This window comes from Euprymna scolopes, chromosome 27, assembly GCF_053919585.1.
Source record: "Euprymna scolopes isolate OS-2025 chromosome 27, ASM5391958v1, whole genome shotgun sequence".
NCBI lineage: Eukaryota > Metazoa > Mollusca > Cephalopoda > Sepiida > Sepiolidae > Euprymna > Euprymna scolopes.
In genome coordinates this window covers 23,994,672-24,022,559 of record NC_136508.1, presented here as the reverse complement: position 1 = coordinate 24,022,559, position 27,888 = coordinate 23,994,672, and the positions used below count along the sequence as shown (strand labels likewise).

General features: G+C 34.0%; 1 protein-coding gene across 1 annotated transcript; it reads right to left on the bottom strand.

Moving 5' to 3' along the window:
- On the bottom strand, positions 1-23,126 carry LOC145248796 (uncharacterized). Its single transcript, XM_080110451.1, has 4 exons — positions 22,855-23,126; positions 7,914-7,971; positions 5,628-5,677; positions 1-1,349 (listed from the first exon to the last, which is right to left on the bottom strand). The coding sequence occupies exons 2-4, from the start codon at positions 7,928-7,930 to the stop codon at positions 1,048-1,050; spliced, it is 369 nt and encodes a 122-aa protein (XP_079966577.1). The 5' UTR covers positions 7,931-7,971; positions 22,855-23,126; the 3' UTR covers positions 1-1,047.
- Positions 23,127-27,888: the final 4,762 nt, after the last annotated feature.

Here is a 27,888-nt window from a genome sequence, read left to right as displayed (position 1 = left end):
GTTGCCTGATTAACCCTTTTAAAACTAAATTTCACGAATTTGGCTTCTTTTTTTTTAAACCTTCAAAATGTTGTATTTGGCCCTTTTCAAATTTTCTTTTAGCCATCAGCTGATCATCGCTGCAATAGAGTGAAGGTCAGAAAAGTTTCGACATATATTTATAATATGAAAAGATAATCAATTCAACATGGATATGTTTTTCTTTTTGTTTTATTTTAATGAACAGAACCAAAGAACGAATAGGTAATATATACAAAATTCAGAAGATGATAATATATATTTAAATTCATAAGTCTTATTTTTCTTCTTTTTTCTTGAGCTCCCAATAACGAATCAAAACGGATTCACAACCCCCCTCAAAATAAATTACAGAGTTCTTCCCTTTTAATCATTTATTTTTCTTTTATAACTCTTAATGGTTGATTTGCTATTTTTCCCTTTCATGCGATAGACTTTTCTTTTTTTTAAGAGATCCAATATTTCCTTTATAATTGAGAAATGGAAAGAGTGAAAGATGAACCAGCCTTTATTTTATGCTTTTCTTTTCATCTTTCTCGCGATGTTGATTTTATCGGCGGAGCTAAGCTACTGCTCAGACGTGTTTTTCTTTGGACTCCCGTCTGCAACTGATTAGCGTTTGAAATTCTTAACTGTAACTTTTGTCGAACGTTTTTTTCTGAATTTTAAATATATCAGCGTTTTTTTCTTTCTTCATTTTTGTTTTATTCCTCGATATCGCTGTCGTTGCTATGGTAACGGCTTACTTGTCTCGCGTTTTGGAATTTTAACCATTAAATTTATTTGTTTTTTTTTATTAATACGATATTGATATATCCCAATATCGTGACACACTTGTACGTTTTATCATTTTTTCTTTCCAATTCTACGTATTTATAACTCAATCAATTTTTTACTGAATAATTCTTACTGACATTCTCTTTATTCAGAAATAGAAAATGAAATTATTAATATTAAAAAAATATATAATTTGTTAAATACTTCATATCTTCTTTACAATCGAATTACATGGGTCAAAATTATTAATATTTACTTACCAATGACGTTGAAAGTAACAAATTCAATATAATTTCCGGTATTATCCGAACACGACCATTTGTTTTGATCTTGTTGCACCTCTTTTATGATGAGAGTCATGTTATAACCATTTCTTGAAAGCTCGAATCTAGAATCCTCTTGACAAGTTGTTAGATTCCTACATCGAAGTGTATTACCATTTTTCACATTTTCCCATCGTAAACGATTGAATATAGGATCAGCAGGGAAGATACAGTTTAGTGCTGCGGGGCTTCCTTCCAGAAAATCGGTTGCATTTGCAGAAAAAATGATTCCTGAAAAAAATAAATAAATAATAAAATAAAATAAAAAATAATGGATTCAATGGATTAAATGCAATATTTTGAAGCATATGATTTTAAAATATGATATTCTTATATATATATATATATATATATATATATATATATATATATATATATATATATATATATATAATATAAATGCGAGATTTTGAAGCAAATGATTTTAAAATATCATGTACTTATATATAATGTATATATATATACATTATATATATATGTATAAGTTGGATTTTTAATTGAGACCTAAATAGCATCACATCTGACAAACTAATGTTTGATTCTACCTAGCCAGTTTGTCTTTGGTTTTCTACTTCCCAGCATGTTTTTTACAATCTAAAAATCTTTCTCAATCCTTTTCTTTGAAAAATACTTATTCTGACAAGAAAGATTATTACAATATTTTTACATAACAATATTTTACATAGCCCTCAAATTTTCATTAATGACCTAAAAATTCATTATTCACACACACACACACACACACACACACACATATATATATATATATATATATATATATATATACATATGAGCAAACAGTTAATAAAATATGTTAAAAAACACTTTGAAATGAGTTAAAAACATATTTAATCTGAAAAGGAAACACTAGATAAATAGATAGTCCTTAATGCGTGGAGTTTCGAAGAAATACTCTCCTTCTCATCAGAGGGTAAAATTAGCAAAATGCGGGATCGGATTTTGCATGCAGAAGTATTTGATGAAACAACAAGTAAGTCAAAGATCTTACTTGAAAACAAAATAAGTTAAGCAGAAGGAATATGGTAAAGAAAAAGGTGATTACACATGAATGGATAGTCTGGTGGAAGATAAAAAATCCAGTGACGGTAAAATCCAAATGTAAAACTTCAAGAAAGTTAAGAGAATTTCCATTTGTACAAGTAAAATCCAAAGAAATTCCGTAATTGGAAGAAGATGGTCCATAATAATCCAAAGGCAGAAATCCATGGAATAATTCACAAAAATGTGTACAAGGAAGTGCTTTTCACTCTACTTCCGAGACATAACTATAAATAAAAAATCTGGGAAGAGAAAGGAGAGAAAAAAAATGATAAAGTTAAATATAAAGGCGGCTTCTTAAAGGCAATAGCCCAGGCTTGCGATTTAGACGTCAACAGGGAGGAGGAGAAGTGATGATTTGAGCTGGTATTATTGGAAGTGAGATTGTTGGTCCTTTTCTTGTCCCTGATTGTGTCAAAATGAATTCTGTGAACTACTGCAAGTTTTTGGAAGCAAATTTATTACCCTGATTGAATTCACAAAATGATGCTCTCAACCAGAATCTAAATATCCAACAAGACAATGCCCAAGCTATGCCTCTCGGTTCACAAAAGCCTGGCTTTCAGACAAGGGGATCTCTGGTGAACGTCTGACGGTCTGGCCCTCTCAGAGCCCGGATTTGAATCCGATAGAGAACCTCTAGTCGATTCTGAAGAGGAAGGTTTACGAAAACGGGCATCAATTCCATAAAAAGACATTTGGGAGAGCATCAAGAAGGTATTTTCTGAAATCACACCTCAGCAAGTGAAATCACACCTCAGCAAGTGAAATCACACCTCAGCAAGTGCATAGATTAACATCCTCTGTTGATAGGAGGCTGATTGATTTGATTAAAAATGGAGAAAAGTGAATAAAGGGTTAAATAGTTTCATAAATTCGTATTGTCCTGTTAATTGTTATTTGAGTAATAACTGTTGTTTTCTTGTAATATGTTATCAATATATGGTACTATAATCATCATGTCACAATTTTTCGAATTATATCATGTTTAAAATGGTATTTATTGCGGATAAATGAGTGCTTGCAAACTCTTTGGGCCCATATTCCTTCCTAAAATCATTTAAAAATCCATACCCACCCCCAGAATATGATTATTTGGTTTTCGTTTCTATGAATTTACTTCACATATTTGCATATCAAACAGTGAGTAACATAGTTATTATATTGGAAAATATTGAAGCATAAATTTATCAATTTATACAATTTGCAAACACTTTTGACCCCCACTGTATATGCATCATCTTTGTCGATATTAAAATATTTGCAAACTAATTTTCAATCTTTATTTATTAATTTTATTATTGCCATCCGTAGTTGTTGTTGTGAGGCGATAGCAACTATGGATGGCAATAATTGATGTAATGCAATGAGGAGATTTGGAGTTCCAATCCCGTTGCGGTTACCACCTGATGAAGATCAAAGGAATAGTTGGTCGAAACGTCGTGAAACAACAACTAAGAAAGATGAGGATGATAGTTCGCAACAAATAAATAAATTGATAAATAATACTCATCTCAATAATAAATTCCAATTAAACAATAAAGAAATCTTTATTATTTAACATTTTCGTTTGGAGTATTTGAAATAGCAAACATTTGCAAAGCGATATTAAACAGGCAAAGTTGTGATAAATTTAGTATTAGGGTTAGGGTTAGGGTTAGGGTTAAGATTGCATAAGGTGGAACATATTGTTTTCATTTACATGAATAATAGTCGCAGTTCCAAGCTGGCCAATAAACTAATTCAGAGAGTCTGCAAATGTTCACCTCTAATCTTAAACCCTAAATCCAGCCGTGAACCTCTTCCCTGGAATAGTTTAGAGGTTATTTGACAGATATTTTTTATGAGATACAGAAAGAAGATGTCATATTCCAAAAATTATATAAATTGATTACATAGTTTTTTTATATAGAAAATATTTTTTTACGAATTTTAACGATTTTATTAGAAAACTGTATCCATTACAAGGTTGATTGTAATCTCAGTAGTTCGAATTGAGTTCTCTTTCCCCTTATTTATAAAAAACATTACAGACCAAAACATGAACTCTTAGTTAAAAAAGACTACTTGATCAATTTACGTGACTTTTGGAATATGACATATTCGTTGCGTGACGGGTATGGACATGATAAAGTTTTTAGATTTTTCTGTATTTTTGTTTTGAAGATAGGTTTAATTCTAAAATAAGCACCAATTTTTTCTTTGAAATAATCAGAAAAATACAAATTTGGCCTTCGGTTTAGGATCACATCTAATCAGACGATAACGAAAGTGTCCTTGACGCCATTCCAAGTCATTTGAAGTGAAGAGTAGCAGCAATATGATTGAAATCAAATTTCAATAATATTGTCTAACAACACATTGTCTGCGCAAAACGTTTTAACAACCACTCACATAGCTCTCGACAAAGAGGTACATATTGAAGCATATCATTAAATAGCAATAAAGCAAAGACTGTTGGGCATTCATGAATGAAACTTGGTGGTCAAGTTAAACATAGACGTCAGTTTATTTGTACTAATGTAGAGTTGAATGTAATAATCAAAGAAGCAAGCGCCCATATGTATGTGTGCATTGTGTGGCCATACGACTTACCTTCAGGTGGGATCTGAGAGAGAGAGAGACAGACAGAGAGAGATTAAATATGTCGACCCTGGCTTTATAACGTGTAGTCTCGTAGAATTGCACGAGATCATACTGCACACATATGCAAATGAATTGCAGTCAGTTTTTTTTTAATAAACACCTGTTGGCAGAGGTGAGAGGGACAGACGTGTGCTGGAAGGCGAGAGAAAATTGTGAGGAAAAGGAAATACAGCGATTCGTGAACTTTTGTGTTTTTTTTGTTTCTTTTTTTTTCCTCCCAAAATATCAGCCCATTTAACTGCAACCAAACATATTTGAATTGCAGTAAGGACTGTGAATTTAATCAATCATTCCATGATTGACATTTCTTGGAGAAAACTGTATTTTGTCAAAAAAAAAAAAAAAATTGAGACTTAAAAGCAACCTCCACAAATCTCTACTTTTGTCCGAATTTCAAAATAATAATACACTAAATATTTTTTCTATTTTTAAAGGAAAGTAACTTTACTCTTATCTCCTTTGCTCTAAAAGCATTTTTGAAACACGAGTTATCTGCCCCTGACTTAGGACTAGACATTAATGAGATGCTAAATAGGAAAACATTAAATGGACGTTCGCTCTGCGACAGACAATTAAATGCCACCTCATTTCACAGTAATTTCTTTTTAACTGCTATTTATATAATAAATAATTATTGTTGTTTACCTACAGAATCGTTTTCATCCAAATTATTTCTTCATATTTTTGTTTTATCACTTAAAAATGTCAGTATTTTTGTATGAAGCTCCAGAAATTGATTAATAAGTATGAGAAATTAAATAGATAAAGCTAAAAGAATAAAAAATAATTTAAAAAATAACATACTGAAAGACTCCGTCAAGTGGATCATGCTTGCTATTATTATTATTATTATCCTGGAAAAGAGAACAAAACTATTTTAATTAAAATCGGAAATTTCAAATGGATACAGAAGTGATTAACACATTTGGTTGTGGGTCTGACGTCAAGGAGTAGAAAGCCGCAGAAAATTATAAAACAAAAATTAAGGTCAAAATACAAAGACGAAAATAAAACATAAGTGGGAAAGCAGAAACATTTCTTTGTTGATGACGTCATTGGGTTGAAATGTTGTTATATGTAAATGTGGTTGGAAGTTAGGCCACAAATAGAAACGACAAGAACTGACATCAAATGACGTAAACAATTGTTATTTAACAGAAGGAATACGAGTCCAAGCAGATTCTGGCAGACAGATAAGTAAGGAAATGAAAAGGCCTCATAAAAATCGTGTTTGTTTGTGAAAGAAATTAACGAAAAAAATAAGATTGTTGTTTTTATAAAGAAAAAAAACATCTTATTCTTATTCTGTTAGCCACAATCGAATAGTATATATATATATATATATATATATATATATATATATATATATATATATATATATATATATATATAATAAATGAAAATATATATGGCAACTAAGCTACACAGAATATTCCGTGTTTCATTCTCATGAGAATTCGTCAGGTTGACGAATTCTGACGACTTCGCTTCCTTCAAATTAAGGCTAGTCATTTCAAGCGCGTATGATAGCGTTGCAAAATGGCCATGAAAAAGTGACCCCTTCTTGTAAAAAACTGCTCAGTTGAGGGTGAAGGAATTAATGTCTTTGGCTAATTTTTCGATATTTGTTGTCTGAAAGATCAAGGTTAAAAACGATACTTGTTCCGACATACAAACACACACGCACACACACGCACATTTTGATTGGGTGTGTTGCGGTGGTGTAGTAAGTCTATTTTGAACTCTATCAAGGTAGGATGTCCTTTCTAGCAGTTCCTTCCCAGATATGGCTACAGTACTCCATCCTTGGATGTACCTGGCTCTTATAAAGGTAGAGAATTACATCAGCAGTGAGATATCTACTGGATCGGTAGAAGGATCTCACCATTTTTCCAACAACCTTATATACTAGTCGATCTTCTTGTTCAATATCCAACATTCACTAAAAGATGATTTAATTGTCTTTTGTATTCCATATGTATGTTGCGGAATGAGATTTTTTTAGATCCTGTTAAATTTCACCGATACATATCTGAAGACAATTCATTGGTCAATATATATATTTGCATTAGATAGGGGGGGTCAAAGGGAGACAGAGACCAAAATTACTAATTAATTATATCTTATTAGTCCATGCTCTTACACGGCTGACATCCACATTGCATGCTTCTAAACAGACTATCTTTTCTATCACCTTCTCTCTTTGAGTCATGTGTTGTCATGTCCGTTTCTTGTCCTTTTTCACAGCCTAAACAATTTTAAATTCAGGATCATCAAGTATACCTCTTGTTATTTTCAACTAACTAAATTATATGCCAGTGAATCGTTCAATATTTAACCAATAAACCAGCTCCCAATAAAAATGGGAGTGTCCATAGCAATAGGAGCAATAGAATAGTTTCATTTTATTTATACGAAAAAATCAAACGACACGCGACAGAATGAAATAGTGCAAATTTTATAAAAGTCAATCAAATAAATCTAGACATGACGTCCCATTTGCAAATTATAGATATTACAATCTAGGAGGTATATAAACAGTTCTAAGAAATAGTGACCCCCCCAGAGCACCCCGGCAAAAAAGCCTTTGCTGCACATATAAAAATGCACACACCGCTTTTGCCTTATATATATATATATATATATATATATATATATATGTCCTGACACGTTTGACACCCACATTTCATGCTTCCAAACAGACTATCTTTTCTATCATCCTCTCTCTTTGACTCATGTGTTGTCATATCCGTTTCTTGTACATTTTCACAGCCTAAACAATTTTAAACTTAGAATTATCAAGTATAACTCAGTTTCTATTTCTTGTTATTTTCAACTAAATTATATGCTAGTGGATCGTTCAATATCTAACATTTAAAGGTGATTTTATTTTCATTACATTTCCCACATACGTTGATCAACGATATTATCACTATGACGAACACGTATAAGTATTTTCAAAAGTCAAGAATCTCAGTAGAATGTTTGGTGCTATGCATGAATTATTAAAAATTTGTGTCAAGAGGGTTTGTATATTTGCAAGTGTCAACAACAACAAAAAAAGCAATTCATTAAAAAGATTAAACAAACCTGATCGTCGTTTCCATGGTGATTGCAGCTTAATTATCTTCAGAGAAAATATTTCTTGCTGAAATAATTAAATAATTAATTAATTAAAATTTAAATTAATTTAAGTTAAAAGAATTCAACATTAAAAAATTTAACATTAAAAAATAAATTCATCATAAATTCATATTTTTCATTGAGAACTCAAAGTTTTTTCTGTGTCTGAGGCGTCTTTTTCCCTCTCTCTCTCTCTCTCTCTCTCTTTGTCTGCCTGTCTGTCTGCCTGCCTGCCTGCCTGTCTGTTTCTGAGCATTTGATGTGATTCAAAATCATTGCATGAAATTTTCGTATTGTCTGGGATGGAAAATTCTTTCTCTTTTTATATCCACGAGTATTCGTCCAAACAAAACAATGCTCATTTGCATAAGTGTACTCTTGGCATCACGCACACAAAAAAACAAGATATTTTCATCTTAAATGTAAATAAAACACTCTGGGTTCAATACCCAATCAACAACATATGACACAACCCTAACTCTTTTCCTCATAAACCTCATGATGGCTGCTAACTCAGCCTCCTATCTCTTGACTAAATATGATGCAGAATAGCAGTGGATATCTGGTTCACGTGCTTCTTTGAAGTGGAACGTGCACCATAGTTTCTGTTTTTGTTTTCTTCAATAAAATTTCTGCTTCCAAATCATCCAACAAGATGCGTAGCTCCATTTCCATAAGAATCACTGGCACCAGCCATTTACAGCTCAGTACTAGGTTACTCATCCATTTCCTCATCTTTTTTTTACATAGGAGTCACCACTTATTAAGTCCCAGAGGCCACTCGAGGATAAGGGTTAAAGAGAGTACAGTAGTCAATGGGACAATATCGTAGTAATCGGTAGTAGTGGATATTTTATAAATTGGATTACTTAAGGGGAAACGGCTCATCAAGAACTTGTTTATGTTGGACTTGAAGACAACCAGATTGTAGTTAGCTGGAAAGCAGGCAAATGGAAGCCAATTCCACAGGTGTGTAGTTCTAAGGAAGAACTTTGTTCATGGAATCTACGTTTAGGTTTTTTTTTACATAGGCATCACCACATTATCAAGGCCAAGAGGCCACTCAAGGATAAGGGTTAAAGAGTGTACAGTAGAAATTGGACAATATAGTAATCATTAGTAAAGAAAATTTGGTAAATTTGATAACTTATATGAAACGGCTCATAAAGAACTTATTTACGTTAGACTTGAAGACAACCATATTGTAGTCAGCCGGAAAGCAGGAAACCGGAAGACAATTCCACAGGCGTGCAGTTCTAAGAAAGAAGCTTTGCTCATGGAATCTACGTTTAGGTTTAGGCACAGATGAAGAGTGGGGGGAATTATTGATAGTGTTTACAGCTAGACGAGTGTTTCTTGTGAAAGTTTGGCGAGGGGGACCATAGATTGAAGCTCAGTCGAACACTTTCCATGAAAATAACGATACATCAGAGACAAACTCGCAACATCTCTTCTGTGAGATAGAGGTTGCAGCGAAGAGAAAAGGACATCTCCTACGAGGCTACGAAGTCTATTTTGAACTCTATCAAGGCAGGACAAGTCCTTTCTAGCAGCTCCTGCCCAGATGTGGCAACAGTATTCCATCCTTGGACGTACCTGGTTCTTATATAGATAGAGAATAGCATCAGCAGTGAGATATCTACCGGGTCGATAGAAAGATCCCACCATTTTTTCAGCGGCCTTGGCAACAGATTTGATGTACGTGTTCCATTTAAGATGAGGAGTAATGGTCAAGCCCAGAAGCTTGTCAAAACTTGAGGCCTCCTGAAGACGAGAGCCATTCATTTCAATTGATGCCAGATGTGGATCAGAATGTTGATGATGTAAAGAGAGAAGCTTGGTTTTAGATGCATTAAAAGTAACCAGCCACTCCTTACCCCATTGTACTACGTGCTCAAGATCAGAGGAGAGAGAATTGGAGAGAACTTGGTCGTTTACTGTCTTAGATGTGCTACCATAAATGGTAGTGTCGTCAGCATAGATGTCTACAAATGATATAAGGATGTGATTTGGAAGATCATTAATATAGATCAGGAAAAGAGTTGGGCCCAGGATGGATCCCTGAGGGACACCGGCATTAATACTGTGAGCTTCTGATTTTTGCCCCTCAACTACTACTCTTATGAACCTATCAGAAAGAAATGATTTAATAATTGAGACGACATTTCCAGCAATACCATAGCTAGAGATCTTATGAAGTAAACCTTTATGCCATACCCTATCAAAGGCCTTAGATATGTCAAGAGCAATTGCCCTAGAAAGTTTGCCTCCGTCGAGAGATTTGCTAATCTTATGAGATATAACTGTAAGCACATCTGCTGTAGATCTAGCAGAACGGAAACCATATTGAGTGTCACTAAGAAGGTTATTTTTGTTGAGATGGTTGATTACTTCTGTATTTAACACAGATTCCAGCAACTTACTCATGACGCACAGGAGACTTATTGGCTTGTACTGAGAGGGGGATGAGCGATCACCTGAATTCTTAAATACAGGGCATACTGATGAAATTTTCCAGGGAGATGGGAAACTATTCTCCTTAAGACAACGTTTAAACAGTTTTGTAAGTATGGGCGCTAGTTCAGGTTGAAGTTTTTTTAGTACTATAATTGGAATACCGTCAGGGCCAGTTGCTTTACTGGAATCAAGGTTTTTGATTAGCTTGGCAACATCACGTACAGATATACGTATTTCACATAGCGTGTTTTCTGATACAGGAGGAAATATTGGGGGTTGGCAGCCTTGATCGCAAAGGGTAGAATTAGCTGCAAAGTTCTTGACAAAGAGTTTGGCTTTGTCTGATGCTGACGAGATTACCTCAGGTCCATTGATAATGGTTGGGATGGAGCACACGCTTCTGTTCAGGATTCTGTTTGCTCCAAAACTGTTGGGAACCAAGCCGCTGCTAAGCTACTTTGGACTGAACAGGTTGAGCATACAACTCTCTTGCATTCTTTATTACTTTCTTACAATGGTTGCTGGCAGTCCTGAAAGCGGCTTTAGTTTTCATACATCTATTACGTTGGAAACAGTGGAAAAAGTGATTTCTGTGCGCAATGGCAGCAGCACATTCTGGAGAGAACCATGGCTGGCTGTTAGGTTTTTGCTGAAACTTTTTCGAGGGTATGAAACGGTCAATACCTACAATTAACCATTCCGTCAGGTCTAATACTATAGAGGACACATCCTTTTTAAACATGGAATGCAGAGGTAGATCAGATATAAATGTACGAAAGCTATCCCAGTCAGCCTTAGTGTATCGATATACTGTACGATGGAGAGGTACGTCTGGGGACTTATTACATTTCATTTTTATCTTAATTGATACAACAGAATGGTCGGAATATCCAAGAGGCGACAGAACAGAAACTGAACATAGTTCAGGGCAAGTTGTGAGAAAAAGGTCTAGTAGGCTCGCATACTGGCCGTCATTGTCGGGCACACGAGTGGGTTCCTGAACAATCTGAGTGAGGTCATAGGCAATGGAGAAATCATGACAGAACCTCCCCTCATCATCGGTCTTGTTAGAGTGGGTCAACCATTCGACGTTGTGAACATTGAAGTCACCACATACGTGAATGTTAGCTGAAGGATAAGCAGATAGGACTTGGTCAATTTTCTCAGATATGCTTTGAAAGATAGTAACTCCGCTGTTATGGGGGCGATAGAGAGTAAATATAAATGCCGTAGTGTGAGCTAAAGCAACCCAGAAGCACATATAGGGTAAGTTAGGATCTTCCCTGGAGATGTCCCTACCACATGGAAAGTTATCCCTAATATAGGCACATATTCCATGCCCATGGCGATCTTGGGGGTCAGATTTAGAAGTTAAGTTAGAGTATCCTTTAATTGCGAACTCTTCTAGGGAAATAGCCTGTCCAATGCCAGTTTCACTTAAAAATAAAAGGTCTGGTTTAGTCTCCTGTAATTGGGTTTCAACCTCTGGAAGGTTAGAACGTAGACCCCTGATGTTGGAGAAGGAGACATGGTAGTAGGGGTCTACGTTCGAAGTTGGAGAACCGGGTTTAATCGTGTATTTTTTCTTGAAACTTGTCATGATGAATTTTTGGAAATGGTCTAGTGGTCGTCAGATTTACTTAGAGCAGGACAGAGAGGGGAAACTAAGAGAGAAAAAGAAACGAATTTTTTTATTATTTGTAGCTAATGATAAGGTAAAGCCGTAACAATTACCCACTAGTATGGCATCGAGAGGCCCCACCAGAAGCTACTGCATGGTCCAGAATCCATTCACCAAATGGCAATACAGCAGCTCCAGTACTTTGCACCTGCTGATAGGACAGCCTCCTTGGTGGTTAATCCAAAGTTCGGGTCCCTGACTATCAGGCGGATAACGTCAGCCCAGACAAAACGTTTACCTCCAGCACCCTTACTAGTGACATGGCTACAAGGATAGACATAGAAACAGAAAATTTCCGCCATCTCTGCCATCTGTTCGCGCAAAATACTGCCAACCTAGAAAACAGCTTTTTCTTCTCCCTTTGTCAGAAAAATCACTCATTAAAAAATGAGGACTGAGGGATAAATAAGAAGAAGCGAGAGTAACAGGAGCTGCCGATAACGCATCCACAATGCGTTTTCTACTCTCCATTAAAAAAAAAAAAAAAAAAACTATTAAGTATTCTACTTAATAAAAGTCCAACGGACGTGTTTAAGGGAAAATATGGTGATAGATTCCCCTCTCAGGAATTAAGAATGAGTACAAATTCGTAATCTATTTTTGCAATCGACTTGGTAGATAAATAAACATTTATGGACGAGAAAAAAAAAGCTAACATTTGATAAAACAAAAATACATAAATTAAATACTGAAATAAAATGGAGTTATTAATATTTGAATCTAAAAATAAAAAGTATGATTAAAATTGAAATCACTTATCTCAACAAAAGCACGTCCGTCTCCATAATGTAAACTGAAATGAGGAATTTAAGTTAATAATAATAATAAAATAAGTGCAATTCTAAATATGCACTGAATTTGTTTAAAAAAAAAGAAGAAAGAAAAAGAACATATTGTTTTATTAAACTTATTGGTTAAATAATTTGACTTTGCCCATTAAAAAAATAATGGCTTAAAAGACATTTTTCACTCAATAATAAGCCTTAGAAGATTGTTAGTGAAAGAAATACAATCACTAAAAGATAAGTGTTTTATTATTTTTAGTAGCCACTTTGAAAAATCACTCGTAAATGCGACTGTTTCATTCGCAATGAAAATTCCTGCACATTACAGTCACCATTAAATTGTGGAATTTAATTTTTTTTTCATTTGCTGATGATGTGAATCAAAACACATATTTCTTGTAGGCAGGTTTAGGCACAGATAAAGAGTGGGGAAAATTATTGATAGTGTTTTCAGCTAGATGTGTGTTCTTCATGAAAGTTTGGTGAGGGGGACTATAGATTGGAGCTCAGACGAGAACTTACCATGTAACAGTAAAGCAGAGACAGGCTTGCAACGTCGTTTTCCGTGAGAAAGAGGTTGCAGGGAAGAGAAAAGGCCATCCCCCTACTAAACTATGAAGTTTATTTTGAACTTTGTCAAGGCAGGATAAGTCTTCCTAGCAGCTCCTGCCCAGATGTAGCAACAGTACTTCATCCTTGGATGTACCTGGCTCTTATATGGGTAGAGAATTGCACCAGCAGTGAGATATCTACTGGAGCGATAAAAGGATCCACCATTTTCCTAGCGAGCTTGGCAACAGATTTGATGTACGTGTTCCATTTCAGATCAGGAGTGAAGGTCAAGTCCAGAAGCTTGTCAAAACATGGAGCCTCTCCAAGACGAGAGCCATTCATTTCAATTTTCAGTCATTGAAGAGTCTGCTCCCAAAGCATGGTGTAACTCGCATACTAGACATGGAATTCCATCAACAATAACAGATTGCTGGACCACATTAGTCACTTGTCCCAGTTTTAATCTAGTGGCATATCGATAGCCTGGCATTTTCACCAAGTGGTTCTACCTAGACGTGATCTACTACAGTATGGCCTGTCCATCAAGTAACTGTGTCAAGTCATTCCTTTTTACTTGAGTCTGGTGTATGTAGATGACATTTGCAGGTGTAGTCGATGGGGACACACCATTCTTTGTCTAGACAGGAAACGAAATACGTAATTTAATAAACACTAATGTGAAGTAAAACAAAAAAATTAAAATACTGCTACGTCATCTCGTAACGCTCCCGCGATGACCTCATTTAGTGGCTATCTGTCAATCAAACCTCTTTCACTCGCTTTATAAGCCTTATTTTAACACTATAATCAATTCCTCTTACTCTTGGCCTACACGGTTAAGTGGTTGGAGTTTGTTTCACCTCCGCGTCAAGGCTCTCGGGTTCAATCCAGCCTCACGACCAAAACTATTATTTTTTTCGTTTACATCTTTAAACACCCGGGCAACGTTTCTTTATTTTTTTTTACTTCGTTTATTCTTTAGTTTACTTCCCCCTCCCCTATACACACAGCGTTTTTTTCGACATGCGGGCAACGTTTCTTTATTTTTTTTTACTTCGCTTATTCTTTAGTTTACTCCCCCCTATGCACACAGCGGTTTTTTTTTCGCTGTTTTTTTTTGGCGGGGGGGGGGGTCCGATTTTTTTAACATCGTTTCAGAGTTATTACTTATCCCCCCATACACACACCTACAAACACCCGGGCAACGCCGGGTACCCCCCGCTAGTCTAATAAGAAAACAGAAAAAAAACAAACAAACAGTGAATAAAAGTTTGTTTTTAAAGGAATATGCAAATTAGTATTCCTTTTTAAGTTGCTAGTATATTCACGCATATCTATCTATCTATCTCTCTCACTCTCTCTCTCTCTCTCTCTCTCTCTCTCTCTATATATATATATATATATATATATATATATATATATATATATATATATATATATATATAAGAAAGCTGTATTTATTTTAAAATAGAAAAGTGGGCTTTTAATATCAAAACTATTTGTGGAAATTTAAGTAGGATGACCTTTGAAGTAAATGTGGTATTATGGTAATTGGTGATTCTAGTTAAAAGTAAAATATATATTTTTTTAATTATGGTGAGAAAAGATGGATAATGGTACCCATTTTCTCACACTTTTGTGTGGCCTTGTGCCTAATTTTTTTCAAATATTTAAAATGTAAAGTTTTTTGTTTTCTTCAAATAATTCAAGAGTATTTGTACAGTTTAATCAAGACATTAAAAAATGAAAATATCGAAAAAGGTTATATTTTACGCATCCATTTTGGACTGAAGATCTCCAGAAAAATATTTCACTTCATTTGATCGAGTAGTTTTTTTGTTTGTTTTTTTTACAGCGGAAAAACACGTTTTTATGAGAGCGCATTGAGGTTAATCATCTTGGAAATTTTTGAATATGCCACGGGGAGATAATTTAAACCGCCGACAATCCCTCCCCATCTTGAATACTTGCTTTTCTTCCTAAAAAATCTAACCTTTTGCTCGGTATCATAACAAATTGTTTTTTCACTATAAAAAAAAAAAACTACTTGATGAAATTAAGTGAATTTTTTTTTCGAAGGACTTCGTTCCATAGCTGATATGTACAATATAACCTTTTTTCGATATTTTGATTTTTTTAATGTCTTGATTAAACTGTACAAGTGCCATTCAAAGTGTAGTATCTGTTCGCAGCATCTCAACTACTTCAGCCGTTTTATTTTTTACAAAAAATTTAATGATAGAAAATGCGCTCTATAAAATATATTATAGTTCTGGGATTGAGTAATGTATAAACAAAATTCCATTTTAATTGATCTAGTTAGTTATGATTATGTGTTATTGAAATGTAAAATATAATAGACTGGCAAAAATGCTAACTTAAACATTGTTTTTGTTTTACGCCATATTAGCCCTTTTCAGATTATTTAATGCGAAATCTAATAATCTTCAAGAAAAATTTTTTAATAGAATTAAAAAAAAAAAAAGTTCAAGTCGGTTTCTATTTAACCAATAGTTGGGACCCTAACATATACTACCACCTCAGGTTAGAGTGGACCTGGGAGCAATGGTAATTAAGAGGTGGATCCACACTCCCCAAAGCCCCACAAACTATTGGATATAGTTTCAAGTCATATCCAGGACCGATAACTTAAACATTAGAGATTGATGAAAAAGCAATTTCACATTTACGTAAGACAGATTAATGCACACATTATTTCAAAGTTAAGTTTTACAGTTTATTTAAAATGTTGAAGCTGTATTCCTTAATTTTTTTTTTTTTTTTGCAAATAAATAATTCAATATCAGTACGGCAAATAACTCAACTTATATATGTATGGGAAACGGGGTACGATTATGAATATCTCCAGTATCAAATACGCCTTATACAATGTGAGATTTACTTTATGTATGAAAACCAAGATATAACACATGAGAAATATTTGGAATCAAGTCTCCCCTTGATGTTATTTCAGGTCATTTGAAATGATAGTAGCAAGTTTTTGTCTCCCCTCCATCAAGGTCAAAGGTTTTGGGAAAATATCAGATATTTTGTTATTCATATACAAAACTAGGAAAACAAATGATTGAAGTATTGGTAAAGGTGGAGTATCTTTGCACACACGAAAAATCCTTTAAAATTACTGAAAATTAGAGGGGTTTTTTTTTGGGGGGGGGTGATGAACACGACAATAATAATAAAAAATTCCAGGAAATAAGTAGTTTCCAAGATATGAATAAATTACAGTTTTAAAAAGTGGGAGATCACTTTTCTATATTAATTTAATGTAAAATGAACATCCACTTTATAGCCAAGGTGACCGTAAAGTGGGTGTTCATTTTACGTTAAAACTTTATCTATCTATCTATCTATCTATATTCCTATAAATTCGTTTTTCCTTTGTGTGTATTGATATTCATATTAAAACCCTTTTTTATTTATTTAAAAAAAATACAATTTTCTCATATATGGGTTGTGGAATTGCATTCACTAGCAAAAAAATCTAGCCAATTTGCATATTATTTTAAACATTCATTTTAATTAATCCCCTATTAGTTTTTTCGGTTCTTTAATGCGATAATCATCTTTAGTTAACTATTACGTATAATTATATTCATGCAGATATTCTATATGATTTATACTTGCCTAATATTTGCGTAAGAAGTTTATGGTAACCACAAAATTGTTTCCATATATATTTATGTATACGGATATATTTTTGTTTAACAAATTTTACCTACCAAACCCCTCCTAGAGTTTTTGGTCTACAGACATGAAACTTCATATATAAAGTATTTGAATCCATGCAAAACTTTATATTTGGGTTTTAGCCAGGAAAAATCGGTGCAAAAGTGTGAAAATTAAAAAAAATGAAATTTGCAGGTGAAAGTCGAACGCCGGCATTACGAATGCATCACGTCGTAGCTATTGGTTCATGTTTTATTTTTTAGCTTTGCAGTCAACATGTTTTCATAGCCCAGTCATTGAAGGCAGAGGCAAAATAAATTTTGAGCTGAATGTTTTGGTTTCGATTCTCGGTGGTGGCGCATGAGTCTTTTTTTTTAATACTTTTTAAATCATTGCATCCAATCTATCTATCTATATCTATAAAAGTGAAAATGTCTGTCGGTCTTTTCTCTATGGTAGTTAAGGATGAGCATTATACAGACAGGCATTACTTTACATATTCACACTTTTTAATATATACATATGCACATAATCTTGTAAACAGTACATAGGACCCCAGCAAAGCCGGGCGGAACTGATAGTCTATCTATCTTCTATCTATACTCCTATGAATTCGTTTCTCTTTTGTTTGTATTGATATTCATATTCAAAACACGCTTTTCTATTTATTTAAAAAGAAAATACAATTTTCTTATATATGGGTCGTAGAATTGCATTCACTAGCAAAAGATCTAGCTAATTTGCATATTCTTTTAAACATTCATTTTAATTAATTCCTTATTAGTTTTTTTCGGTTTTCTTGTGGAATGATTATCTTTAGTTAACTATTACGTGTAATTATATCCGTTCAGATATTCTACATGATTTATACTTGCATAATATTTGCGTAAAAAGTGTGGAGTAAACACCAAATTGTTTCCATATATATATTTATCTATACGTATATATTTTTGTTTTTCTATCTATCTATCTATCTATCTATCTATCTATCTACCTATCTATCTATGTATATATATATATCTATAAAAGTGAAAGTGTCTGTGTATCTGTCCGTCTGTGTACATTTTCCTTCGCAATAACTCTGTTAATTTTCAATCAACAGACACAAAATTTGATATACAGGGTATGGAGATTTGGGAAAATCAATGTGATCGGTTTTCAGCCCCAAATTTCGCTGTTAAGGGGTCAAAGTTCAACGAGTTGACCTTTGAGAACTCTACCAAACTCCTCCAACAATTTTGGATCTACACACTTGAAATTTTAGATATAGGTTCCCTGGGCATGGATCTAACTTAATAACTTGATTTGAGTCTAAAACAACAAATGTTAAGGGGTCATAATAGGGGTCAAAGTTTAAAAAAAAATTGACCACTACGGTCTCTACCTAATTACTCAGACAATTTCTGGTCTAAACATTTGAAATTTCACATAGAGGGTATTCAGAGATAGGGCAAGCTTTTTCATCAGTTTGGGTTGAAAATTCTTAGTTACCAATATATAAATGTATGTATGTATGTCTGTTTGCAGATCTGCCAAAAACTTTCGACAGACGCGACGGATTTTACCAAGATCATTATCGTTTTGAAGTTCGACCTTTAATACGACAATTATTGAAAATTTGGCTAAAAACATTCACATCTTAACCTTCAATTACGCACTTTTCAACAGGGGGGGTCGTTTTTTCGCGGATATTTTGAAAGATATCCTCCCCTTTCGATTGTGTAACCTTAATGTGAACGTAAGTCACTTCAAGGTGGTCATAACCGCAAAGACGTCAGGTTTGTTTCCCCGTTCTCTTCCTCCTTTGCGGTACGGGTTCGAGCCTGCCTTCCTACTACCACTTTTTTTTTTGCTCAACATACACATCCAAACACCCGGGCAACGCCAGCTTAAATGCTAGTGTATCTATAAAAGTGAACGTGTCTGTGTGTCTGTGTGTGTATATTTCCCTACGCAATTACTCTGTCAATTTTAGTCTACAGACTCGAAATTTGATATACAGGGTACTGAGATTTGGAAAAATCTTTCTGATCGGTTTTCGGCCAGAAATTTGACCGTTAAGGGGTCAAAGTTCAACGATTTGACATTTGAGAACTCTATCAAACTCCTCCAACAATTTTGGGTCTAAACACTTGAAATTTTAGATATAGGTTCGGTGAACATAGATCTTACTTAATAACTCCACTTGAACCGAAAACAATAAATTTTAAGGGGTCATAATAAGGTTCAAATTAAAAAAATTGACCTTTTTTTTTTTGCTCAGCATACACCTCCAAACACCCGGGCAACGCCGGGCACCCATGCCAGTATATCTATAAAAATGAAAATGTCTATGTGCATGTACGTGTGTATCTGTGTGTGTGTACATTTCCTTACCAAACTACTCTGTCAATTTTCAGTCTACAGACACGAGATTTGACATACGGGGTATTGAGATTTGGGAAAATCTTTTTGATCGGTTTTTCGTCAGAAAGTTGGCTGTGAAGGGGTTAAAGTTCAACGATTTGACCTTTGAAAACTCTAACAAACTCCTCCACCAATTTTGGGTCTAAACACTTGAAATTTTAGATGTAGGTTACTTGGACGTTGATCAAACTTTTTAATTTGTATTTGAGCCCAAAACAATAAATGTTAACGGGTCAAAATTGGGGTCAAAGTTAAAAACAATTTGACCTCTGCGATCTCTACCAAATTACTCAGTCAATTTTTGGTCTAAACATTTGAAATTTTTCATAAAGTTTATTCAGACGTAGGGCAAGCTTTTTAATCGGTTTTGGCCGAAAATATTGCTGCCAAGTAGTCAAAGTTTAAAAGATTTGACCTTTGCCGTCTCTAACAAACTATTCAGCCAATTTTGGGTTTAAACATTTGAAATTACATAAAAGGTATTCAGACATGCAGCAAGGTTTTTAATCAGTTTTCAGACGAAAATTTGGCTGCCAATAGATCCAAGGTGAACACGTTGACCTTTGCAGACTCTACCAAACTCCTCCGCCAATTTTGGGTCTAAACACTTGAAATTTTTGATGTAGGTTATCTGGAAATGAGTCAAACATTTTAATATAAAAGTACATATGCACATAAAGGTATGCACAGTACACAGGGACCAAGCAAAGCCGGGCTGAACAGCTAGTTACTATAGAAAACTGATTCCCCACTTTTTGAAGCAGTAATGTGCGATCTTAAGGGCAAATGTCACATAGCTCATTGCTTAATGTCTGGAAAAGTACTTGTTTGAGGCAAATTTAAATACGATATTCTTTTTCAGCATCCCCCAAAACTTGTATAAGTCATCATATTTAAGGTGATTGTTAAAGTGGAAAGTACGTAAACATTTGCCATCAATTTCAACAATAAGCAATCTACCTAATCATCCTGCATTATTACATGTACTTTGTACGAATAGATGATTGTGTGACATCCACCATTAAAGACCGACTGAATTACTTCCCTTGACTTAATACTATTAGTTTATATAGGCACTTGAATTTTTTTTTTCGAAAACTGTTTTTATTAATAATTAATTTTCTATCTCATCGTTTTTCGTAATTTTTGCATACTTTCATTACTGCGACATGACAATTCAATATTTCATTTTTCGAATTTATCTACAATAACAATAAAAGAACTTTTAACATTCTTGGCCTTCGGGACAAGATCAAAGTGTACGAACTTGTACGAACTTTTCCGGTATAAAGAACATACCAGGCGCTTCTGTCCGTGCTGTGACGAACGCGAGCCCGAAACAATCGAGCACGCGTTTTTTAGTTGAAGCCGGATACAGCCCCTATTAAAGTACGTCGAGGGGGTAACAGTGTCCGCTTGATCTCGACGTAGGAACTTTTGTGTACAACATGGAGCCGCCGTTCCCCAGGGAGGAAAGTTTGGTTTTCCTGGCGATCCTAGCAGTAGCGCGCATGACCATTTGGATCACGCGCCTCAAGTTGGTCCGCGAAGGGACATCTGTTCCTGATCGGGATCTGATCGTTTACTTTAAACATTTGCTTAAAGTAAAGATCAGATGCGATTGGAAGAGGTTGCCTAGAGTGGAATTTGACAAGAGGTGGGTGCACAGCACTAGTTTGTGCATCCGTCGAGGAGCCAAGTTTCAATACGTGTTCCCTCCTTAGGCATGGCATGGGCGGTGCTGGGTCCTACGGAACCCATCCCACCTAGGTTAGCATTATAAGTTCAGTAAAGTAACTCTTGACTGGTGGTACAAATGAGATCCTGTTCCTGATTTTATTTTTTGGTATTAGAGAACCTCTGAGTCTGCCCAACCCCCCTGCTCCTCATCTTTATTTTCTGATGCCCCCGGTCATCCCCCTACTCAGAGGTCACCTTCCTACCCCCTCCATCCGTTGCTTTATTTTCTCCCACCTCCATTAAGGCGACTTCCCCAAACCCCATTAGGGATGCTCTGCTTGTTTTCGGTTCCCCGGAAAACAGTGGGGGATCTAGCCACATAGAATAGTACAGGGGGGTCTTACTAACAACACATTAGTAGTTTTTTCCTTATTTTTGAAATGAACATTTTCATTAGTTTTTTCCCCCTCCACGAACATTTTATGCCAATTAATTCAAGAACTCTTTCTAATGAAATCGAACTTTATTTTCTCACACATACACAAAAAAAAAAAAAAAAATGCACACACAACATACAGAAATGAATATACAAATTGTACATAGTTAAATTTTACATTGAACGCTGGGGTTATTAGTTAGATTAGGATCCACAGAGTGATTGAGGTATTTTGGTAAATGTTGCCAGTCAAGAATAAGACTTCAAAGTCTCATCTGTTACATAGTCAAAAAGACCCTGTACCCTCCCCCTCCCAATTTCTTGTGGGGCCTTGTGCCTAATTTTGTTGAATTGAATTTTTTGTACGTTTTTTATGTTCAATTTTTTCTTTCTGAATAAAATATATAAACAAGATCAAAGTGTAGTATCTGTTCTTCAGATGCTACACTTCAATTTCTTGTTCTTTGTCAGTGGAGGAGAAATCCTTCACGACTGAGACAATTTTATTTTTGTTCCTTTTCTCCACGTTAAAAAACGACCCTGGTGTCTAACTCTGTCCCGTGGGGAGGCATTGTAAATAGGAACAATAAAAGAACTTTTACATTTACGTTTGGCTTCTATTTATGTGAATGAATTCAGCACGATATGGGTTCCATGTAAAAATAAATATGTAAATTTAACCATAACATTCCTACACATAGTTCTTTTTTGTCCTTGTTAATCGACAGATCGATTTTTTAAAACATGTCGTTTTAAGCAACAACAATATTACGTACTTAATTGGCATGTCGATAATATTAATATATCCAACAATAACGAAAATTCGTCGAGTAGAACAACTGCTATTGTGTTTTAAGTAAACAAACAAAAAAACGTCTATCGTTATAGATTACAAATATAGGTGTAATCTAAGCCTTATGTTCCGAGTTATGTTCCCTGTGTATGGACTCTTCATTGTCTACTTTAAAATGCAATTTTACCCAATTTTCAGTAAAATTACTTTTAACTCTAAATAACTTTCTACTCGATAAATTTTCGTAATTCTTGAATGTATTACTATTCTCGACATGACAGTTACGTACGTAATATTGTTTTCTTTTTGCTTAAACGAAATGTTTTTTAATCGATCTGTCGATTTTATCTTAACAAGTACCTTTTTTAATATTGAAGTATAAAATTTAACGCAAAAATTAAAATCAACGCAGAAAAAAATTAGAAACTTACTTTGTTTTGATTGTTCAATCATTTAAGCTTCATCTTAAGTGGGTAATGTGGTTGCCAATCGGATTATGATGAATAAAAAAAATGAAAGAAACTTAGTTTTCTTTTTGTGGGTTTTTTTTCCTGTCATAATTTTTCTTTATTTTTTTTTTTAATTTTAAAACTTCCTGCTTTACCTGTATTCAGGTGTTTTGTCAATTGATCGTTTATACACAATTGAATATTATGACAGAGGGTAAACCCGAGAATTATAGTCTACCTTGCTCAGTGTCTCAATTTTTAGGTCGATCTGATTCGGTCCAGTCCTAAAAGGCAATCTTTCTAACTATCACTTTGGTATACAATCTTCCTATATTAATAAAGAATATTAATATATCTATCTATCTATCTATCTATCTATCTCTGTGTATATATATATATATATATATATATATATATATATATATATATATATATATATATATATATACTAGTAGTTCCATCCGGCTTTGCTCGGGCCCTATGTACTGTTCAGAACTTTGTGTGCATATATATATATATATATATATATATATATATATATATATATATATATATATATATATATATATATATATATATACTAAAACGTTTGACTCATGCCCAGGTAATCTACATCTAAAATTTCAAGTGTTTAGACCTAAAATTGGCGGAGGAGTTTGGTAGAGTCTGCAAAGGTCAACTCTTTCAACACTTGGCAGTAAAATTTTCGCCTCAAAACTCATTAAAAGCTTGCTGCATGTCTAAATACCCCTTATGTAAAATTTCAAATGTTAAGATCCAAAATTGGCTGAATAGTTAGCTAGAGACCACAAAAGGTCAAATCTTTTGAACTTTGACCCCTTAGCAGCCAAATTTTCGGCCCAAACCAATTAAAACGCTTGCCCTATGTCTGAATACACTTTATGTAAAATGTCAAATGTTTAGACTAAAAATTGGCTGAGTAATTTGGTAGAGACCGCAGAGGTCAAACTTATTTTTAACTTTGACCCCAATTTTAACCCGTTAACATTTATTGTTTTGGGCTACAATAAGATTAAAAAGTTTGATCCATGTCCAAGTAACCTACATCTAAACCTTCAACTGTTTAGACCCAAAATTGGCGCAAGAGTTTGGCAGAGTCTTCAAAGGTCAAATCATTGAACTTTGATCCCTTGACTGCCAAATTTCTGACGAAAAACCGATTAAAAATATTTTCCCAAATCTCAATACCCTTTATGTCAAATCTCAAGTCTGTAGACTAAAAATTGAAAGAGTAGTTTGGTAGGGAAATGTATACACATACAGACGCACACATACACAGACAGACAGATAATTTTACTTTTATATATATATATATATATATATATATATATATATATATATATATATATATATATATATATATATATAACCCCATAAGCATAAGACACAAGAATGCTGACATGTAGCAGCCCGGCGATGGAATTTTTTTCCCCTAAACACTCATCATGTAAAAAACAACCTTTTGTTGTTAACATCAAATGGAAACATCACCTGACGAGTTGGAACCATAAATCATAAATTACCATCCCACTAACGAAACGGTTTTAATGAAAAAAATCCAGGATGAAATAAACAAAAGTTATAAAAAAGAAAAAAATGTAAGTTTTTTAATTTCAACATAGTTCAGCAATATATATATATATATATATATATATATATATATATAAGTGAACGTGTGTGTGTGTGTGTCTGTGTACATTTCCCTACGCAATTACTCTGTCAATGTTTAGTTTACAGACTCGAAATTTGATATACAGGGTACTGAGATTTGGGAAAATCGATCGTGATCGGTTTTTGGCCTGAAATTATCGCGATTAAGGGGTCAAAGTTCAACGATTTGACTTTTGAGAACTCTACCAAACTCCTCCGACAATTTTGGATCTACGCACTTGAAATTTTAGATATATGTTCCCTGGACATGGATCTAACTTAATAACATGATTGGAGCCAAAAACAATCAATTTTAAGGGGTCATAATATGGGTCAAAGTTTTAAAAAATTGACCTCTGCGGTCTCTTCGAAATTACTCAGACAATTTCTGGTCTAAATATTTGAAATTTTACATAAGGGGTATTCAGAGATAGGGCAAGCTTTTTCATCAGTTTGGGTCGAAAATTTTTTGTTACCAATATATAAATGTATGAATGTATGTCTATTTGCATGTCTGCCTTAAACTTTCAATAGAGGCGACGGATTTTACCAAGATCAGTATCGTTTTAAAGTTCGACTTTTCATACGACAAATATCGTAAAATTGGCTGAAAACATTAATATCTTCACCTTCAACTAGGCACTTTTCTACAGGGGGGGGGTCACTTTTTTCGCAGATATTTTTGAAAGTTATCCTCTCCTTTAGGTTGTCTAACCTTAATTTTTAAAAATGTCGCTTCCGGTTTGGCGGTTATTGTAACAGCATAAACGTTAGGTTTTACCCCGTTCTTTTCCTCCATTGCGGTACGGGTTCGAGCCTGCCTTCCTACTACCATTTTTTTTCTCAACATACACATCCAAACACCCGGGCATGGCTGGACTGAAATGCTAGTATATATATATATATATATATATATATATATATATATATATATATATATACTTCATTTAATCACATAAATGAATATACGAAATTATTATTTTATGCGTAAACTTTAAGTATATACTTCAACAGTGCTTAATACATAGGTAGAGCTAGGTAGTAAGTTATAAACATATATATGGCAATTAAGGTACACAGAATATTCTGCGTTTCATCCACGCTCGGATTCGTCAGGCTTATGCGTGGATGAAACGCGGAATATTCTGTGTAGCTTAATTGCCATATATATTTTATAACTTACTAAAAATATATATATATATATATATATATATATATATATATATATATTATTTCAACCTCGGTGATTTTTACTGAGATCATTACAAGTTGTTTCAATAGATAGGAAAATAAATCATGCTATCGATCTCGTCAGACGATCTAAGCCAAAATAATTGAGAAGGAAAAGATTTTTGTAAATTACGTATGGATATAAAAAAAACCCAAGAGTGAAGTGTTGGAAAGAGAGGGGAGAGGGGAGAGTGAGAGAAAAGGGATGAGGGGGAGAAATATGGATTATATTTAACACTAGCGGGGGTACCTGAGTTGCCCGAGTGTTTGTTTCCGGGACGGGGGGGGAGTTTTAAAAAATGTTATGGTAGGTAAGTGGAAAGGATCAAACCCGGAGTCATGAGTAAAAGTAGGAAAATAAAGTGTGAAAAAAAAAACCATCTGCAACGTTAACAGTTCGGCCACCAAGAAAAGTCCATTCCAGTTGTTTAGGAAAAAAAAAAAAAAAACGACTACGGTAGGTCGGCGCGAACGTGAAAATATAATGTGAATTGTCCAGCACGCTAACCACTACGCCACAGAGCACTGCAGCTTAGTTTAGTGATTTTAAATAACTTCACATGAAAGAACTACGAAGCCAAACCGGTGTTCTCTTCTCAACTGTTCCTTGTGAACGATCCCCAAACGGTGTTAAGTGGTGGCAGGGGGAGGAGGAATTTATTAGAGAGAAAATATTTTACCACTTCCATTGATCTTAACCGATTTTGGCCGTGACTTCTCAGCAGAAAAAGTATAGAAATCTAAGATTATCGAGGAATTTGAGAAATAATAAGCCTATAACACACCTCAGATATTGTTCTGCCGTTTGTGCATATTATATTTGCATGAAATATCTTGATTTTTAATCCTATTAAGGTCAAAATCCGACGGGAAAAAATGAGTTCATTTTATTTATATAGATAGAAGAAGAATAGATAGAAGATAGAAGAAGAAGATAGATAGATAGATAGAAGAAGAAAAGATAGAAGAATAGATAGAAGAAGAAGAAGAAGATAGAAGATAGAAGAGAAGAAGAAAAGAAGATAGAAGAAGAAGAAATAGAAGAAGAGAAGATTAGAATTGAAATAAAAAATAAGAATAGAAGGAAAGAAATTAAAATGAATTAAAATGAAGAGAGGAGATTGTTTGTTAAAAAAAAAGATTAATAGCATATAATAAATAAATCTACCTATCTATACATATATCTATCAATCTCTATCTCTCTCTCTCTCTCTCTCTCTCTCTCTATATATATATATATATATATATATATATATATATATATATATATATATATATAAGTGAGCGTGTCTGTGTGTGTTTCTGTGTACATTTCCCTACGCAATAACTCTGTCAATCTTTAGTCTACAGACTCGAAATATGATATACACGGTACTGAGATTTGGGAAAATCTTTCTGGTCGGTTTTTAGCCAGAAATTTTGCTGTTAAGGGAGTCAAAGTTCAACGATATGACATTTGAGAACTCTACCAAACTCCACCGCCAATTTTGGGTCTAAACACTTGAAATTTTTGATATAGGTTCGTTCGACATGGATCTAACTTAATAACTTGATTTGATCCCAAAACAATAAATGTTAAGGCGTCATAATAGGGGTCAAAGTTAAAAAACATTGACCGCTCTTCTTTTTTTTTTTGCTCAAGATACACCTCCAAACCCCCGGGCAACACCGGGCTGAAATGCTGGTATAAATAACACAAAGTAAACGTAAAAAAAGAAAGGGAAAATATGACGAAATTAGAAAGAGAGGCAGAAGGGGATAAATAACGAAGAAAAGTAAGTCCATAACAACGCAATAAATATATTACTTCTCATTTATTCGACAACCTTTACTTTTATAATTATAAATCTATAATTAGTATCCCTTTCATCTCTCTATATATATACAAAAAAGAAAACTTATATTTATTTTATTGGACACATGTATTTACCTTTTGAACTGGGCGTATCTTTGCTCTATCTGCCGTTATCTACCGTAGCTGGAGACCACAGAAACTCTAAGCGAATTATGGCTTTGTTGACACACGCAAATTACTGCTGCTTTCTCTTGACACGTTTAAAAAGTTCCGTGCTTATGAAGATAGAGTCGAGAGATCATTTTGTTTTAATGTCTTTT

Coding starts and splice junctions, on each gene's coding strand:
- LOC145248796 (XM_080110451.1), bottom strand. Junction 1,350..5,627: donor CCACTTGACGGAGTCTTTCA/GTATGTTATTTT, acceptor TATTTTTTTCAG/GAATCATTTTTTCTGCAAAT.